The following is a 13605-nucleotide window of genomic DNA, read 5'->3' as shown; positions in this document are numbered from 1 at the left end:
CCAAATTGCTAACATGAAACTCATAATCCTTTTTTTTTTTTTTTTTTTTTTTTATAATCCTAAGTCCTAACATAATCCAGTTAGTACATTTCTTGGATACTATTCAATGTGATTTTCGTTAGACAACAATAAAATCTTCGTAATGCATGAAGAATATATAATTTTATATAAAAAATATGTTTCGGCATTGTAGATGTCTCGAAAACACATGAACCCTCCTCTATACAGACTGACTCAAATCTCTCTTTATAAGTTTTCGGTACAAACGTAATGGCGTATACTAGACATGCCACTAGTTTGTGATATTGGAGTAAATACTAGGAAAATATTCCAAATTTGTACTGCTTGGATGATCAAAAAGGGGGGAAAAAGTTAGTGGCTATTTCAAGAGATTCTAATGATTCTACGGATCAATGTTTATTTTAACCTTCTTTATGGTTTTCAATATTATAGAAGTGGCATTTTATGGAAAAAGCTATGCTCTAATTACAACCATTAGCTTATCCTAAACGAAGATGCTAGGTTCCTATGTTAACGATTACTGCTTTTTTTCAATAGCCATTTAATAGCTATGCTCTTATTACCACTAACACCTAGCATTTTTTAAACAAGAGATTTTTTAGGAAAAAAAATATTTACAGATGACAGTTTTGTTTTGTGCATTTGACAATAGCGATGAACGGTTATGTATATATATGTTTACATACTAACTCTTTTAAGTGTAATATTAAGTTGAAAATCTAAGCGTGGTCCTTATTATTTTGCTTGTCCCCGGCCGAGATTGGTTTCTGGTTTCATCAGTAAAATACTTAACCGAATTTCAAAATGCCCTTACAAGCGATGTTAGGACAGAATATACGGTATATGGCCAGTGCCCCTCCGATAGAACACAAGGCCAATGAAAAGGCAATATTACACACCAAATCTTTATATTTTATGTTACGTCTTATATAATACAATAAATAAAGATTTTTTTATATGATTAGGTTCGTGTAACTCTACCAACAAAAAAATCTCCATTTGATTATAAAGTTCGCAATAAACTCCTTTCTATAACGCCACAACAAATTATATTATATATCTGTATTTTTGTTGGTTTGGAATTAGTGTTATTATATCAGGGTATAGTACCAAATCTTTTTTTTTTTTTTTTTATAAAATGTGAATTATATTACCCCAGGGAAAGAGTTTATTTGCAGAAGTTGCTACAGCCCAAAAAAAAAAAAAAAGCCATAGAAACAAAGATTTAATAGATTTAGGGGTTCTAAAAGAGAACTATGAATGGGCAAACCATTGGGATAAGAGGCGACCACACCCTTTACGGTACCGTCGCGTTAAAAGAATGTCCCTGTCACTTCTATCGACTTGGGAGAAAATCGAAGAAGGGGAGGCCGTGATATGATCATGAATTCTGATGTTTCTTTCCTTCCATAGGTGGAACACTGTCGCTTGCACTGCAATCTTTTTTAAAGTGGTGGAGAGACCAGGGGTTTTGGACAGAAGCCAAGTGATTAAGGTTGACCAAGATACAAAGCAACAAACTGGTTGACCGAGCTTCCTCAAAATAAGCTGCCAGACTTCCTCTGAGAAGGCACAATGGAGCATAAGATGATCCCTGCATTCAGTTTCAGAGTTACACAGAGGGCATTCAGGAGATACTTGCATTCCCCAGCTCAGGAGCCTTGAGCGGACTGGGAGCTTATCCAGATTTGCAACCCAAAAAGTGAAGGCATGTTTAGGCACATGGTGTTTGAACCAGACAGCTTTTGCCCAAAATTGTTGCTCCTTTGAGGGTCTTAGCTGATTCCAAGTTTTCTTTGTAGAAAATGAATTCAAAGAGCGATTATCTACTTCCCACAGAAACTGATCAGGGCCATAAGAGAGAGAAGGGGCTGGGACTGAGAGCAAATGATCTCGGATGCTGAGAACTAGCGGATTCCTAGATCTGCTAGAAGGGAGCCTCCAACCGTGAGAGTTTGTGGCAGCTACAACCTGAGCATTGATGGGGATTCCCAATAAGACTGGACCATTGTCCCCAAGCAGATCGATTAGAGGTCCTAGAGGAGACCAACGATCAAACCAGAAACTTGCAGAAGTGCCATCACCGATTTGACATCGGATCAGAGTTTTAGCCAAGGGTCTCAGGTTTAATAAGGATCTCCAGATCCAACTGGAATTGCTGTGAAGCTCAGCAGACCAAAAAGTGGCAGTTTTAATATGGTGTTCCTTCATCCATGCAACCCAAAGAGAGCCACTGCTTGAGAAGAGTAACCAAACTAACCTCAAGTTGAGAACCTTGTTCCAAGTTAGGAGATTCCTGAGCCCAAGACCACCTTCGGATTTTGGTAAACAGACTTTCGCCCAAGATACTTTTGCATTGGTCCTCTTAGTAATATCCCCTGACCAAAGAAAACTATTACACAGCTTTTCCAAAGCTTTAATGCATCCTTTAGGCAAGGCAAAAGCTGACATCCAAAAGTTTATCAGCCCATAGATAACAGAGGAGATCAATTGGAGTCTGCCTGAGAAGGAGAGACACTTTACTGCCCAGCCATTAAAGCGATCAGCAACCTTGTCTATGAGGGGAGAGTAATCAGCCTTACCAAGTTTCCTGTGAAGCAGAGGGAGACCCAAATATCTTATAGGGAGAAAGCCAGATTGGAAGCCAAAGGAATGCATGGAAACTAAATCCTGTGGAGATAAGCCAGCAAGGAACAACTCAGTTTTATTTTTGTTCATTCTCAAACCTGAAAGGCGCTGGAAAGAGTCCAGAGTTTCAGTAATTTCCTACAGAGATGAGGAGGACCCATCAAAGAAAAGCATCATGTCATCCGCAAAGGCTAGATGAGAAACCTGAGGCTGTCTTCCCAAAGGGTGAAAGCCGATTCTTCCTTGGTCAAATTTAGAGGCAAGAAGGTTTGAGAATACTTCCATGGCCATCACAAACAGAGGGGGAGATAGAGGGTCTCCTTGCCTGAGTCCTCTTTTGCCTTTAAAGTAACCACAAAGTTCACCATTAACTTTAATGGAGAAGGAAGTTGAAGTTAGACATTGCCGAATCCAGTTGGTGAAAACCGGAGGGAAATCTGCAGCCTCAAGCACCAATAGGACAAAATCCCAGTTCATTGAGTCGAAAGCTTTCCTAAGATCCACTTTTAAAAGCCCTCTAAGAGATACTGACTCCCTGTTAAACCCCTGAACTATCTCCGTTGCTAACAGAACATTTTCCACCAGAAGCCTTCCTTTAACAAATGCAGATTGGGTATTGCTTATCATCATTGGTAAAAGCGCTTGAAGTCTTCTGGCCAGAATCTTTGATACAATTTTGTAGATCACATTGCAACATGAAATGGGCCGAAAGTCTCTAATTCTATCAGCTCTGACCCTCTTTGGTATAAGAGTAGTGGCAGTTGCATTCCATTGCTTCAGAATTTGCCCTGAAAGGAAGAACTCTTTAACAGCTCTGATGAGATCATTCCCAAGAATATCCCAAGTGCACTTTAGAAACTCGCCTGTGAAGCCGTCTGGTCCAGGAGATTTGTTTCTAGGGAGAGAGAAAACTTCTCTTTTGATATCAACATCTGAGACCTCTGCTAGTAGTACTGATTTGGTTGCAGCGTCACACTTAAAGGGAAACAGGGAACAGATTAAGTTCTTATCCTCCTCTGGAAGTGCTGGTGAGTCTCCACCTAACAGGTCCATGTAGTAGTTAACACAATGATTTTTAACATCAGCTGGCTCCTCAATCTTATGCCCTGAGTCATCTTGAAGGTAGTGAATCTGGTTGATTCCTCTTCTAGTGTTCACCATTCTGTGAAAATAAGCTGTATTTGAGTCGCCACTCTCTACCCATTCTACTCTTGATTTCTGGTGCAAGAATTTTTCTTCAGCCTCGGCAAGAATCTGCCACTTTCTGTGTGCTGTTTTTTCCTCTAATGCAAGCAAAGTTGAGGGATTGGCGAGAAGTCTGTTCTGACAATCTGTAAGGAACGAATGTGCTTCTTTTACTCTATTTTCCAGATCCGAGAAGTGCTCCTTATTTAAATCCTTGATGACCCTCTTGAGGAGCTTAAGCTTCTTTGAGAAAGAAAACATTTTTGTTCCCCTGATGTTGGTCGAGTGCCAAAACTCAGTGACCCGAGGCAAAAAATCTGGATGTTGCAGCAGAAAGTGTGAGATCATGAAGGGCTTTTTAGAGGGTGTAGAATTACCAAACGCCAAGCTCCCGGGACAATGATCTGAGAAATCTGGATCACCGAAGTGACCATAGGATAGCGGAAAAAGAAGCTTCCAAATATCATTAACGAGAATGCGATCCAGTTTTTTAGCAATGGGGTTCACTTCTCGCTTGTTCCACCATGTAAGATCATTACCTCTAAAGGAAAGGTTTGAGAGATTTGCGTTGAGAAGGCACTGCCTGAGCTGAGCCATCCCTTTAGATATCCTTGTACTTCCAGAAGAGCTCTCTGAAGGGTGGAGGGTTTGGTTGAAATCTCCCATCAGAACCCAGGTTTTGGAGTTAATAATTGGGTCATGCGCTAAAGCCTCAATCTCTGCCCAAAGATCTTGTCGTCCATACTTGCAGTTCACAGCATAGATAAAAGAGAAAACCACCTCTTTTGGGATAGAAGGCAGCTTTACAATGCAGGTGATCATCTTACTTGACTTGGAATGAATAGATAACAGCACTGACAGATCCCATAGTACCCAAATTCTCCCAAGGTATGCAAATTCATAGTTCCCTTCAAAATTCCATCCTGGAAAGGTTGACTTTATATATTTCTGAGACTTGCGCAACTTAACTCGAGTCTCGATAAAACTACCAAAAATAGGCCTATTATGCCTTATCCACTTCTTGAGGCTCCTACGCTTCATGAGTGATTAAATCCTCTAACGTTCCAACAAAAGCTGTCTATCATAATTAATGATTTGTAGACTTTGGATTCTTCCCCGTAGAATCCTTGAGGTTCCTCCGTTCTTTCTTAGATAAGACCTTAGTGAACTGAATGTCATCATCCTCACTCTGTTCTGCTTCACTTAAGCTACTGTCAGAAGAGGGCTGAGCGCTTGCTTCATAGGAGTAATCGGAATCAGATGAGGAAGAGTATTGTTTGTTCTGGTTGTTCTCCCTTTTCGAAGAAACAATACTCTTAGAAGTAGAAGCTTTAATAAGTCCCTTCTCAGATTGAGAGATGTGTTCTAGATTCAAGACAAGGTGTTTATGGTGTTTCTTCTTCTTCTTCTTCATCTTATGCTGGTCATCTGAGTTCCCTGTCTCTGATTGTGGCCGCTTTTCAATCCAAACAGACTTGCCAGCCGCAGTGTGGTTCATTCCCTTAGCCTTCTTAGTGGATTTCTGAGTTCCCTGGTCCTTAGCGGGTCCTTTTTTGGCCTTGGGGCAGGATTCAGCAGAATGAGCTGTAGAACTACAAGGGATACAAGTGATAGGAGCAGTGGGGCATCTCTTGATACTGTGACCAAGCTCTTCGCAATGACCACAAATTGGAGGCAGCCATGGGCATGAAACCGTTACTCGATGAATCTCACCAGAGCGAAACTGAACATTAACCGCCTCTGGCAGAGAAATTAGAGGGTTAATGATGGTCAAAACCTTTCCTACCTCTAGGTTTGACATATCCAGGATAGAAGGATGACACTTGATTGGATGGCCTAATATACCCGCAACGTGCTCGAAACCCTCTTCCGAGTAGAAATGAGGTGGGACGCCTCTAAATTCAAGCCACACAGGGACTTCAGTAAGCTCTGGAATGGAGGGAGTCAAACCGGGTTCCCAAGGCGCAACGAACATGGTTTGGCCTTCGATATGCCACATTCCCTGACCCAAAACCCTCTGCTGGGTGTTGGAATTTGGAATGCGAATGAGAACAGTTCTTGTCCCTAGACGAGAAATGGTGATATCCCTCAGCCTGTTGCTCCAGATGCCGTTGAAGATAGCGTGGAGAGCTCCAGGTGAAGGAAGGTTGCCGTGAAATTGGCCAATGATGAACGATTCCCACCGCTTGCTGTTACGAGTGATGACCTCGTCAGGGATTTGAACACAAAGTTCTCCATTTTCAAGAGTAAAGACTTCTCCTTTCCTTGTCATTGTCCCTGAGGAGCTCTTGAGCAAGTCAACCCACAAGGGTTTAGGAGGTGCCTAAGCCGAGTCTCTCGAAGAAGATGTAACCGAGTCCAAGATTTGGGTTTTGGAACCCAGATCTGAGACAGATGAATCCTTAGCGGTGGCTTTGAGATTCCCTGGTGTGGTTCCCGAGGAAGGGGTCTCGCCTGCTTGAGACACAGCCTTTCGAAGAGTAGAGGCAGCCGTAGCAGGGGCTGAGCTAGCCGGAGCAGGAGGGGAGCTGGTCGTCTCTTTCAGAGCTTGGGTTGCTGGAGCAGCCGACAAAGTTGGGTGAGGGGAAGAGGGGGGGCGGAAGAGAGGTTGATTTGGGGGGCGGTGGTTTTAGGGGAAGTTTGGGAGGAAGTTTTGCCGGAGAACGGCGCTTCTTGGTCATCGGAAAAGGTTCTCTCGTACCAAATCTCTTTTAAGGACTAAGGAGCAGAGCTGTAATATAAATACTATCCAATTTCCACGACGCTGTCACAATATGTGACGACAATTTATGTAGCTTTATATCAGGAAATATATATTGTAAAGTAAATAATATTCACGAGGTTTTCGAATGATTGTTAGTTTTAACTTTGCTAAAAATAATGCTAAGTAAACGACTAACGACGGTTTACAAAATAATTACTTAAATTTTTTTATTTATTTTTTGTCAATAAAATACTAATAATCGTTGAAAAATAGGGGGTAAGATATGGTAATAAATACTTGGTAACAACCCGCACATAATGCGGGATAAATCTATGAAGATAAAATTAATGTTATGAATAAAGTTATTATCGAAGATCTAAAATTTGTTTGGGTAAATATCAAATATATAACCCCTGAGATTATATTTAGATTAAACAATTATGTATCAACTAAATATATAAGCCGCTCTTTCTTCATTCTATGCAAGATTTTTTATTTTGTTTAATTTTTTTGTGTATAAGAATATGTTTCACCCGTGAAATATTATACCAATGATATTAAATTAGTCAATTGCCTATAATAATGATTGTTGTGATAATCTTATTTTGGAAATTTTAAATATGTGAATAGTAATCAGTTTTTTTAATAGGTGAACAAATTCGGGTTTTAAAAATGTTTTAGATCAATTAATATTGTAATAATTAAATATGTTATAAAAATTATTTAAATATATTTTAAAATTAATATGTTTGATTTTTTTAATTAATTGAAAATGAATATTCCTTTATCATTCAATAGCAATTATGTGTAAATATCCATAAAAATCTAGAACAATAAATTCCTTGATGTCTGGAACTCTCAAACAACGATACAACAGCATTAACAAAATAGAGGATATTTGGAGTGATTATTGGGCCGATCTTGACATGTTATTGGGCTAAATTTGGACTTCACATATAAAGTGATTTGGCCTCATCTCCTATTTTCTTTTTTTGTGTTAATTGATTAAACAGCAAATCAAGGGATTCTAAACTATTTTAATCTTCGAAACTTCTACTCTTAGAAACTTTATACGTATGTTGAAACTGCAACTACAGTATACCCGACACGAGCCACAAAATCCCACCGACACCAACCAATGCAAACAAGAGTCAAACATATAATCTTTAAGCGGAGCTCACACTTGCTGCCTCCTTCTCCGAATCTTCCTTTAGCGAACCAATGATAGTTTTTCGAGCGAATCCGAATTCGAAGGATTAGAGGCAAGCTATGTGTGAAGAGTTTGATGCATTAGTGAGTCAAACATGAGATGCGGTTAAATACTTGTCTCAACTTAATTACAATCTTGTGGGTTGCAAATCAAATAGGTTTTCAAGACTAAACAACTTTCTAATGGTTGTTTTAACCGGTAAGAAAACAAATACTTCCTAAATGTGATAATGCAGATTCTTACCACGACAAATTGTAAAGTGCCTTACAAATCGTGAAGCAGACTAGCTCTTTTTTCTTTCCACCTCAAAACAGAATAATTCTACAAAGAAACATAAGACAGAGAGACACAAGTCATAAAGTAAAAATAATGTATACGCATTTATAAATGAAAAAACCGTTTCACAAAATAAAATGGAACTCCTGCTTTCTATTTTCCAAAGTGAGATGAATTTCTTACTTTTCACAAAGTGATTTTCTCACAATATAGGAAAAAAAAATTAAAAAAATAAATAAAAGAGATTCTCTCAATTTTTAAATGCTTGTTGAGCGTTTCCATTATGAAGTCATGCACCATTAACAGAAAGCAGACCAATATCATTATATCAATTTGCTTACGTAACCGATATTATATATTCATATCGCAGCAAACATAGTAATTTTTTAGGAAAATTTAAACACTTGGATCAATAACGTTGGTTATAGAGTGTAAATGTATATACGCAACACAATTATTTAGCTATATATTTCAATTTTGTTTATAAATATATGAAGAGCGAGAACTGTTCGAGGTTCGAGCCATAAGGTAAAACCTACATGTGGGAGGCCATTCGGACTTAGCTTCGAAAAGAAATGAGGAGGTTTGTATTTCGCGGCAGTTACTTTGGGATAATGAAGGTTAGGTAGGGCCTAAAGGAGGATTGGCCGAGAAGGACATGAACGACGATGTCGAAGGTCAGAAAGTTATGTTTGCCAACCAAATGGATATAGACGAAGAAGAGGTTGCTATCTACTTCAATGATAATAGCGATATACCTACCACTTTTGGTATTTTGTCTCTTCACCTTTGGTTTTCCAAAAATACTTCTACATATTGCAAACCGCAAACACAAACAAAATTCTCCTAATGAGTGTGGTTATTACAATTTTGAAAACGTGCTAAAAACTATACTAAAGATTGTGTTTACAATTTCAATTTATTAAAAGAGAATCCATTTTTAGTACGTATCTCAATATACAATTGTATGTAACGTAAGATTAACATCTAAACTAGACAGAATTTTTTAATGTAAAATGAAAAATCATAATGTGGGAATATTCTGAACCGTCTTCATTTCCCTAATGGTCTCTGCCTTAAGCAAAGATGGTTCGTTCGTGCTTTCATTTGAGGTCCCAACAAGTTGTGCATCGGTATTGAGCCTAGGGACGAAAAGCCGGGACCCATGACATATTCGCGAAGCTCCCTGGCAACGCTATTAACTTTACTTGGAAGGATCGAGACAGGGGATTTCTCCGTTACCTTGCATGCCAAGAAAACTCCATTTTCTAGGTTATCCATGATCCACCTCATCGATTGGAAAATTCTTCATTAAGACGTTGAAGATGGGGCTGTTTCACGCGTGAAACTTTTCGGCAATACCGGAGAGTTTATGGAGATTCTTGAGGATAGTGAAAGGAAGAATATAAAGTTTATAAGTGAGGCTCAATAAAGAGATGGTAGGCTCTGGTTAGGGTTCTCGACCGTCAGTGATTTAAACGGTGACATTATTAAAGTTTATCATTTTGTGCTTTAATTAGTGGGTCTTTACGTTACATTTACATTAACACTTTCTTCTGTGTGTGTGGATTGATGATATTTAATAAGGTTTAAACTTAAAGTATTTGTTGTATCCAGTTAGATATGCATTTTAATTTTTAAATGACTCTAAACTTTTAAATCTTATAATTTACTGAAATACTGGTTTCTTTTTTCTTGTAAAAGTAGTCTAAGTTTCTTCAAACCCCAAGATATAGGTTTCTTTTTTCTCATTTGAATTTAAGAAACTTCACAAGAAATCCGGAATTGGTGAGTCTACGGACCGGCCTGCGCAGTCGACTAAGCATGACAGGCAAGATTAGATTGGGATATTTGTAAACAAGGAGGTCACATCACTTTTTCGATTTCTTCCTTTAATTGGTTCTGATACTTTTGGAGTTGTTTGTTTGGAGTTGGAGGGGATTTGAATTGGATAGCAAATAACAAAAAAATATAAATAAAAACAAAAATGGTCAGAAGGCAACACAACGAATAGGTTGCCGAGTGGGACTCATGCCGTTGCTTCTTGTGCCCACTGCCCCTTCTCATGTCAATTCACTTCCTCCAACTTCTTTTGTCTGTTATTATTTTATTTTTTTATGGTTAAAATCTGTGTTTCATTTATACATATACATTATAGTATATTCAAACAAAAACTTTTATTTTCTTTTTTGCTACAAGCTAAATGTATGTTTCATTAATACATTACATTACTATCACAAGTCAAACAAGATCATTTATTTATTATCTCGAGGTATTTTTATTACTTGGTTTTTAATTTTATAAATGGTGACGTCTCTCAATCCTCATCATTTAATTTCCTCTGGAAAGGAAAATTTATTTTCCATAACTTATTTGGTTGAATAACAATTACACTTGACCTAAACTTATAAAATTGAATGAAAAAACAGAGTGAAGAAAAAAGATGGTCCTAAAACAATGAAGGATTTGTGGCCCCTCAATTTTCGGCATTTCCAAGCAATCATACAATTTACATGTAAAATAGGCCAAATAAAATTATTCATTTCACCCAATTAGAGTCATATTGAGAAGGTAATCTTTTTCTTTTATTCTTTTGGGCCAACTAATTAAGAATGAAATTTTTTAAAATAGAAAGATATACATAAAATAAGAAAGAAAAAAAAGAATAACGGATCCACAAATGCCAAGAATCCCAAAAGAAAAGAAAAAATAAATAAAATACCAAAGAGTTTTCATTTACACGAATTCGACATGTATAAGAAATTTATTTATTATTTCTGACACTCTATATATAACCATAATAATAACTCTTACCACACAACAAAGACACAAAACAAAGACAAAGATGATGAAACTCCTCATGGTGGTGGCGATATCGGTCGTCCTTCTCTTTAACCTCACCGATTTTTCCGGCGATAGACCAAAAGATGGAGAATCTATGATGTCTGTCCATTTACCTGATTTCCGTCTGATTCCGACCACCGGAGCTTCGGGACCGGAGAGTTTTGTTTTCGATATCTCCGGCGACGGTCCTTACACCGGTTTGTCTGACGGTCGAATTGTTAAGTGGCTAGCTAATGATAGCCGTTGGATTGATTTCGCCGTTACCACCTCTACAAGGTACGCACCCTCTTCTTCTTTTTTTTTCTTTACATTTTTTGAGGACAATTGTTTTTCTCGTGTCTTTTTTTTTTTTGTGGTTTTAAGTCCTTCAATTGTATCCACCAACTTCGTATGTCCCATCGAAATTATTGACTTGATTATCAGAATGACATTGTGACAAAAAAGAAAAAAAAAATCAGAATAACAAAATTACTTCCTTTGTGTATCAAACAATAATAATGATAAGATTGCGTACCTCCTTTGCATTTTTAACAACGAAGGAATACATTTGGTAGTTTAATTCAATTTTTTGATTTATTACAGTTAGTTATCATTCCCGACCAATGAATAAATGGTACTTCTTTTGTTTCTGCTTATGTACTTCAACTTTTTTTCACGTGGTCAACTTGGTTGATTATAATTTGCAGATATAAACTTTCTAACTCACAATCTTGTTATTTGGGCATGCATGTGAAGTTCCCATTCTTGGGGATTCTAAAACGCAATTGCATGTGCATGTACTGTAAATATATATATGTAACTTACTAACTTAATTGCTTTTTAGTTTTATATTCTATGAATATACTTATCTTCCATGATGTTCCTCACACGCGTATTGTGAAACGTTGTAGTTTTTTTTCTTTTTTCTTTTCAAGAAATCTAAATTAAATGCTGATAGCTAAAGAATGAGTGATAAAATATAATGCATCATCTTTATTTACTAGGAGTCTCTTTAGTAATGAGTAAACGACCACCCTTTTTTTACTTTGGTTAGGAAATGTGTTATGTAATGACTAATTCTAGTGGTCCAAGTTTGCTAGTAGATAGTAGATACAAATGATCTGACACATTTTCACATAGATAGATTGAAATATGTAAAATATATTAACATGTACCATACCACTAATTTATATGGTGATGTGACTTACGTTTAAAGATTATTAGACTCGTAGTATAAGATAAATCAGAAATTTTGTTCGAAAAATTACATTGAAACTGAGAAGCAACAGATTTAAAAAAAAAAAAAAAAAAAAAAAAAAAAAAAAAAAAAAAAACTCTATAGCAATGGAACTGAGAGAGGGCGAATAAAGCTGTCATTAACCACAGGGGTTTAGTATGTTAATAGCATAATTAGTAGTTCTGAAGAACAAATAATTGTGATGAAGGAAGAGGATTACACTTCATTGGCAATTTATGTTTTAAGATTTGTTCGATGCAGAGAAGGTTGTGAGGGATCGCACGAGCACCAACGAACAGAGCACGTGTGCGGACGACCATTGGGCCTTTCCTTTGACGAATCCACTGGTGACCTATATATAGCTGATGCTTATATGGGCCTTCTTAAAGTTGGCCCAGAAGGAGGTGTAGCCACTCGTGAGCTGGATGAGCCCCTTCGGTTTACCAACGGTTTGGATATTGATCCACGTACCGGAATTGTCTACTTTACCGACAGCAGTTCGGTTTATCAACGGAGGTAAAGAACGTAAAGTTTTAATCTTAAAATCATTATCATTTGGTATGATACTATGATGTATTAGAATTTAGAGCTAATTATTGTTGATAATCAGGAATTATATAGGGGTGATGATGAGTGGAGACAGAACCGGTAGACTAATGAAGTACGACCCAAACACGAAACAAGTGACCACTCTTCTAAGCAACCTAGCGTTTGCAAACGGCGTCGTTTTAAGCCAAAACGGTGATTACCTTCTCGTCGTGGAGACCGCCACATGTCGGATCCTACGGTACTGGCTCAACGACACGTCGACGACGACGAGGACGCCTGAATCTCGCGATAGCTACGAGGTTTTCGCGGAGAGGCTCCCTGGGTTTCCCGACAACATTAAGAGGAGTCCACGTGGCGGATTCTGGGTAGGTTTGAACACGAAACATTCAAAGCTGACAGAGTTCGCAATGTCGAACGCATGGCTAGGACGCGCCGCTTTGGGCTTACCTGTGGACTGGATGAAGGTCCATTCGTATTGGGCCAAGTACAAAGGGAACGGCATGGCCGTGAGGTTGAGCGAGGGTAGTAGTGGCGTAGTAATATCAGAAGTTTTCGAGGGTAAAAATGGGAATAAGTGGATATCTATAAGTGAGGTGGAGGAAAGAGATGGAACGCTTTGGGTTGGATCGGTGAATACTCCTTTCGCTGGCATGTATAAAATTTGACTAATGCAAATACTATGCGTTTCCATCATTATAAATTACAAATTTATAATTCATCCATAATCAAAAGATTTATGTCCTTTAATTCATGATTTGATTGTAGAAGCAGTTGTTATTGTGCTTAAATTTTAGGATTACATATAAGTCTACGTACCAAGTATAAGTCTATGGTTTCTTTATTGAGATAGCTAGCTTGTATTATATAGAAATTATTATAATGCATGATTAAAATTGTGATAGCTAGCTTGTTGATCATGATTAAATGCAGACCCGGCCCATAGAACATGCGGGTTAAGCCAAGGGTTAGAGC

At 37.8% G+C, this 13605-nt stretch overlaps 1 protein-coding gene across 1 annotated transcript; it reads left to right on the top strand.

Annotated features, from left to right (window-relative positions):
- The first annotated feature begins 10593 nt into the window (after positions 1-10593).
- On the top strand, positions 10594-13380 carry LOC104793039 (protein STRICTOSIDINE SYNTHASE-LIKE 2-like). Its single transcript, XM_010519316.3, has 3 exons — positions 10594-11144; positions 12346-12600; positions 12695-13380. Exons 1-3 carry the CDS (start codon positions 10870-10872, stop codon positions 13296-13298), a joined length of 1134 nt encoding a protein of 377 aa, XP_010517618.2. The 5' UTR covers positions 10594-10869; the 3' UTR covers positions 13299-13380.
- Positions 13381-13605: the final 225 nt, after the last annotated feature.

This window comes from Camelina sativa, chromosome 6 (genome assembly GCF_030686135.1).
Source record: "Camelina sativa cultivar CO46 ecotype springtype chromosome 6, ASM3068613v1".
Classification (NCBI taxonomy): Eukaryota; Viridiplantae; Streptophyta; class Magnoliopsida; order Brassicales; family Brassicaceae; genus Camelina; species Camelina sativa.
The sequence above is the reverse complement of the archived record's forward strand: the minus strand, read 5'-3'. Positions and strand labels throughout refer to the sequence as shown.

Excerpts from the sequence above, each read along its gene's own strand:
- LOC104793039 (XM_010519316.3), top strand. The coding sequence starts at position 10,870 with ATGATGAAACTCCTCATGGTGGTGGCGATATCGGTCGTCCTTCTCTTT. Across the intron at positions 11,145-12,345 it reads GCCGTTACCACCTCTACAAG|AGAAGGTTGTGAGGGATCGC; the intron begins GTACGCACCCTC and ends TGTTCGATGCAG. Across the intron at positions 12,601-12,694 it reads AGTTCGGTTTATCAACGGAG|GAATTATATAGGGGTGATGA; the intron begins GTAAAGAACGTA and ends GTTGATAATCAG.